The sequence below is a fragment of the Hippopotamus amphibius genome, chromosome 13 (genome assembly GCF_030028045.1).
Source record: "Hippopotamus amphibius kiboko isolate mHipAmp2 chromosome 13, mHipAmp2.hap2, whole genome shotgun sequence".
Classification (NCBI taxonomy): domain Eukaryota; kingdom Metazoa; phylum Chordata; class Mammalia; order Artiodactyla; family Hippopotamidae; genus Hippopotamus; species Hippopotamus amphibius.
The window spans coordinates 56,486,206-56,491,552 of NC_080198.1; the positions used below are offsets into that span (position 1 = coordinate 56,486,206).

General features: G+C 40.6%; 1 protein-coding gene across 1 annotated transcript; it reads left to right on the forward strand.

The window, feature by feature from the left end:
• The first annotated feature begins 692 nt into the window (after window positions 1-692).
• On the forward strand, window positions 693-3,327 carry PABPC4L (poly(A) binding protein cytoplasmic 4 like). The gene has a single exon (XM_057705908.1). The coding sequence runs from the start codon at window positions 864-866 to the stop codon at window positions 1,974-1,976; it is 1,113 nt and encodes a 370-aa protein (XP_057561891.1). The 5' UTR covers window positions 693-863; the 3' UTR covers window positions 1,977-3,327.
• Window positions 3,328-5,347: the final 2,020 nt, after the last annotated feature.

The window sequence follows — 5,347 nt, forward strand, 5'->3', positions numbered from 1 at the left end:
GGTCACCGCCTCCCGCTCCTCGGCTGAGCTGCCCGAGGTGGGTGGGAAGTGAGCGAGAGGGGCGGGGGGAAGAAAAACATTCTCAAAAAATATTAAAAAGAAAACATCTCCCTTGGCAGCGAGTGCGCGGGAAGTTGAGCGCGCGAGTTCCGGGCTTCCCGCCCGCCCCCCGCCGGCCGCAGCCCGGGTGAGCCCCCAGCCCCGTCGGTCCGTCGGCCCGTCGGTCTGTCCGCCTCCCCACTCCCCACCCCCCCACCTCTGCTTCCCGGGGCGCCGCGCGGGGTCTGCGGGGAGGAGAGCGGCCGGGGCTGGTCAGGGCGCGCGCAGCCCGCGGAGCCCCGGGCCGCGCCCAGGCGGCGGCGCCTGCACGACCCGGTCCCCGGCGGTTCGGGGCTCCGGGGCCCCGCGGCCGCCGCTCGCGCCCCGCGTCCCGGGCCGCCGCCGCCTCAGACGCCACTTGTGGAATTCTTTCCCCCGGCGGCTGTAACTTTAAACCGGCCTGAGCGAGGCCTTTTTTTATTCAGAACCCAGCGACCAGAGTGGCTGTGGAGAACGCTCCGATGGAGGGCCCGCCCGCCACTTGAAGATTCCTCACAAAGTGGCCGGGAAGGACGGGCTTGAGGTTTCAGAGTTCTGTCGCACGCTTCCGGGATGGGCCGGACTGGTTGCTGGAGGGGGGGGGGGGGGGGGGGGAACTTTTGCATGAGGGGCTTGCCCTAGCCTGGGGAGCGGTCCATGAACCCCATCGCTTGGCCTCAAGGCAGTGACTCTGAGGCCACCACGCATGAGCCCGGGCCACCCGCCTGCAGAAATCACTCCAAGAGCTCTTTAGGGACCGGCTTGTGGTGGCGAGGAGCAAGGAGATGAATGTAGCAGCCAAGTACCGCCAGGCGTCCCTGTACGTGGGGGACCTCCATGTGGACGTCACCGAGGACCTGCTGTTCAAGAAGTTCAGCGCTGTGGGGCCCGTGCTGTCCATCCGCATCTGCAGGGACCTGCTCACCCGCCGTTCTCTGGGCTATGCCTACGTGAACTTTCTGCAGCTGGCAGATGCCCAGAAGGCCCTGGACACCATGAACTTTGACCTGATAAAGGGCAAATCCATCCGTCTCATGTGGTCTCAACGGGACGCCTACTTGAGGAAATCTGGAATTGGGAATGTGTTCATCAAGAATCTGGACAAATCCATTGATAACAAAACCCTTTATGAACACTTCTCAGCTTTTGGGAAGATCCTGTCCTCCAAGGTGATGAGTGATGATCACGGCTCCAGGGGCTATGCGTTCGTGCACTTTCAAAACCAGGTTGCTGCCGACAGGGCCATCGAGGAGATGAATGGGGCGCTGCTTAAGGACTGCAGGCTGTTTGTTGGCAGATTCAAAAGCCGCAAAGATCGGGAAGCTGAGCTCCAAAACAAAGCCAGTGAATTCACCAATGTTTACGTCAAAAACTTCGGAGATGAGATGGATGATGAGAGACTGAGGGAAGTTTTCAGCAAATATGGCAAGACCCTGAGTGTTAAGGTGATGACAGAGACAAGTGGGAAATCCAAAGGCTTTGGCTTTGTGAGTTTTGATAGCCATGAGGCTGCCAAAAGGGCTGTTGAAGAAATGAATGGAAAGGACATAAACGGACAGCTGCTTTTTGTAGGCCGGGCACAAAAGAAAGCAGAGCGACAGGCTGAGTTAAAGCAAATGTTTGAGCAGCTGAAACAGGAAAGATTTCGGCGGTGCCAGGGGGCGAAGCTCTATATTAAGAACCTGGATGAGACCATTGATGATGAAAAACTACGGAGGGAATTTTCTTCATTTGGATCAATTAGCAGAGTTAAGGTAATGCAGGAAGAAGGGCGAAGCAAAGGGTTTGGCTTGATCTGTTTCTCCTCTCCTGAGGAGGCCGCTAAAGCAATGACTGAGATGAATGGCCGCATCTTGGGCTCCAAGCCACTCAACATCGCCCTGGCCCAGAGGCCCTAGGAGAGGAAAACTCACTACACCAGCCAGTGTTTGCAGCAGATTGGGGAATGTTAGTAATCTCTGCCTGAATTGTCCTCAGTAAATATCAAATCCCAGCCAATGGCTGCTTAGTTTAGTAAACATTGTGATCGAAGGTTTTGTATACAAAGCTATTTATTTTTCTTTGGAGGAAAAATAAGTGAATCATAAAACCTCAGTTCTTTTTATAGAGGCACACCATCTAATTATAATTTGGTATATTTTTCTGATTTTGATATAGTGCTCATAGCAATAAGTATAATTGGATATATTTTTACTGTATGTTGAACCAACTGGTGTGGTAATTATTTGCATTTATTGCATATTCTTTCTTATTTCAATAATATTGCTAGCTTTAAATTCTTCCAGAGTAGTTCTTATACCTGAGGATTGCGAAGTAATTTATTTTTACAAACAGAAATTTTCTAATTTATCATCTAATTTTTTGTTAAAGAAACCAAAGTTTCAATATTGCAAACGCTATCTAATTTCATTTTGAATTAAAGTTTAAAATTCTAGGAAATGGTTGAATTTCCTTTCATTTTATATCCTGAAATGATTGTTTTTCTGATGGCTGATATTAATGATGGAATTTTTTAATGTTGCCTACAAACCTGCTTTGTAGGATTTTTCCTGTTCTTTCCATTGGTTGACATAATTCAGGTGATTGCTGGTTATCAAAATTGTGACTTGAATAGTAAAACTTTCACATTCCTGTATCATTTCAGGTCAAAAAGTTGGCCTGGTCTTAATTCTCTTGATACATATGCAGCATAAAATTATGCCTTAAGTTTTGAACCAGGTACCAACATTGTAAAAGTTGAACATAGAAATTCTCTTTAACAACTCTTGTTTTCTAATCTCTGTTATATGTTGTTCCATGTAGTGATATTGTCTCAGGGTTCAGAACAGTAAATGTTTTATTTTTATGAACTCCATGTGTCCTTTTATTAGACCTTAAGAGCTATGTAACCCATTAAGGCTCACTTTTAGCCTTGATTGATCAGAAGCTCATGAATTGATTTTCTGATAAATTGAAGTTACATCACTTAGCCTGCTTTCCAGAATAATTTTTATTTCAGTTCCATTCCCAGATCTTTTCTTCTTTCCTGCCTTTCCTCTATATTACTCAACTCCTCTATACTTTTTAAAAAGGGTTTTATTATACTGACTTTTACTGTGTGCTATTTGAAATCAACTTTGGAAATAAATGCAAGAGTTATTTATTTACATTTAAGTAATTACTTTTAAAATTCTTATTCTCTCATACCAAAGGCGTCTGGAAAATAGTTTTGTTGTTGTTTTATTTTATTTTTTTTACTCTCTTCATTGTTTACTGTAACCATATATTCAGGTCTTCTGTTTCATATATTACCAGTACAAAAGAAATATTAAGATTTTTTCTTTGACAATACTTTAACTATGAAAGAATGAGAAAATCTATTTTGTTTATTTTTGTATAAACAATATGTATATTCATTGCACCTTTTCTAAATTAAAAATCTCTTTTAGACAATAAGAAAATTATGGACAATGACAGAAATTACAGCAACATATGATCCTGTTATGCAGACAGATCTTCTGTTAAAATTTCTTGCATTGCCTCCCATATTTTTTTCTATACTTACACATGTAATTTAACAAAATTGGAATCATGCTATAAATCTTGTTTGAAAGTGCTTTCTTAATTTGACAATACGCCATAGTCAGCTTCTATGACCACAAATAATTATTTGCACTATAATTTTAATGACTTTTATCTTTCCTTTAATGTTTGTGCCATAATATAATGATTTTCCTGTTGATAAACATATATGTTGCTGGATTGTTTCCTCCCTTTTTTTTTCTTTTTTATAAATAACTTGGAGGTAAACATCCTTGAAAATTCATGTGTGCTGATGTATACAGTTATTTTCTTCAGAAAATGTATGATTCATTGGAATTATGTTTAAATTAATGTTTAAATTGCCCAAATGCTGTTCAGAAACTTGTGCCACTTAACATTTCCATTATCAATATAGAGGATTGCTCATTTCCATATACTCTAAGAACAAAGAATTTTAACTTGTTGTTGGATTCAACATGGCATGTAAAAACAAACTAGTTCATGGTTATTTATTTTACTTTTTTATTACCTCAAAAGTTAAACAGCATTTATTGTATTTACTGGACATTTGCATTTTCATATTTTTGAAAATGATCTTGGTCTATTTTCATGATTTTAGTCTATGTTCTTGTTGGCATGGTTTTCATTTGTATGGATTTGTTAGATTTTCTTTTTTTTCCTGATACTCCCAACTTGTTTATAGTTTCGAGGGTCATTCCAAAATTAAATTTCAAAACTCAGAATTTTCAATCTTATACTTTGGTGACTTTAATGTTATGTTTCAAAACACTTTGAACACCTCCAATATACAACGCCCCCCTCACACACACACACACACACACACACAATTTGTCTGTATTGTCTTCTATTACTTTCAGAGTTTCATATTCGTAATACTTTATAAACAAAACTTTTGTGTATACAGTATCTTATACATAGCCTATACTAAATATTTTTAAAGTGTCTTGCTTTTCAATTTTATTAATGTTTTGGTAAATACTGATCTACTATAAGAGTCTATTTGAAATCCATATGCCAACTCTATTTCATTGGCTTTCTGAATTTCTGTGTAGGGAAGTATTTACCTCCAAATCAGAGAGCTTTTAAGAAAGGGTGCCAGGCAACAGGACTGGGAAGTTAGTAGGTGTGTCAAGCCTTGACATCTCTTTCTGGATAATCCACCCTATCAGAATGTTCAAATATTTGAACAATATTTCATAATGCTTGTAAATGAATTATCAAAGATAATATCAGGGAACCGAGTTCATTCTCACATGCACAGGGATTTAATAGGACATAATATCAATTGTTTAGATGGATTGTAGCTATAGCTTCATAACACAGTAAAATACCCTTTTAGTAAAACTTGCTTATTTTTAATATTTACCTTAAGAAATGACTCAGTTTACAAAGAGATACAATTCTATAGATTTTCTTGATTAAATTTTACTTATTCGAAATTTTGTGTGTGTGTGATACTATCAGGTCATCTTAGTTGTCAGTAGAGGTTCAGGCATTCAAGAAACTTTACTCTTTTTATGTCCAAGTGCCTTGATAAGTAAAGAATCTTCACTTTCTGATAAGCATTCCAGTAAAAGCTAATTTACATAGAGATGCCTTGAGTCATTGCTTCTGCTCTCCCTTCTCTCCTCTCACACACATTGCCAAGTTTGTTGTATAGATGCCTGCTTGCAAGTAGAGCCAAATGAATAGATACGTGCCTTATAAAATTTTATTTTTAAATTTT

Bases quoted from the DNA above. Each gene is read 5' to 3' on its own strand.
- PABPC4L (XM_057705908.1), top strand. From the start codon at position 864: ATGAATGTAGCAGCCAAGTACCGCCAGGCGTCCCTGTACGTGGGGGAC.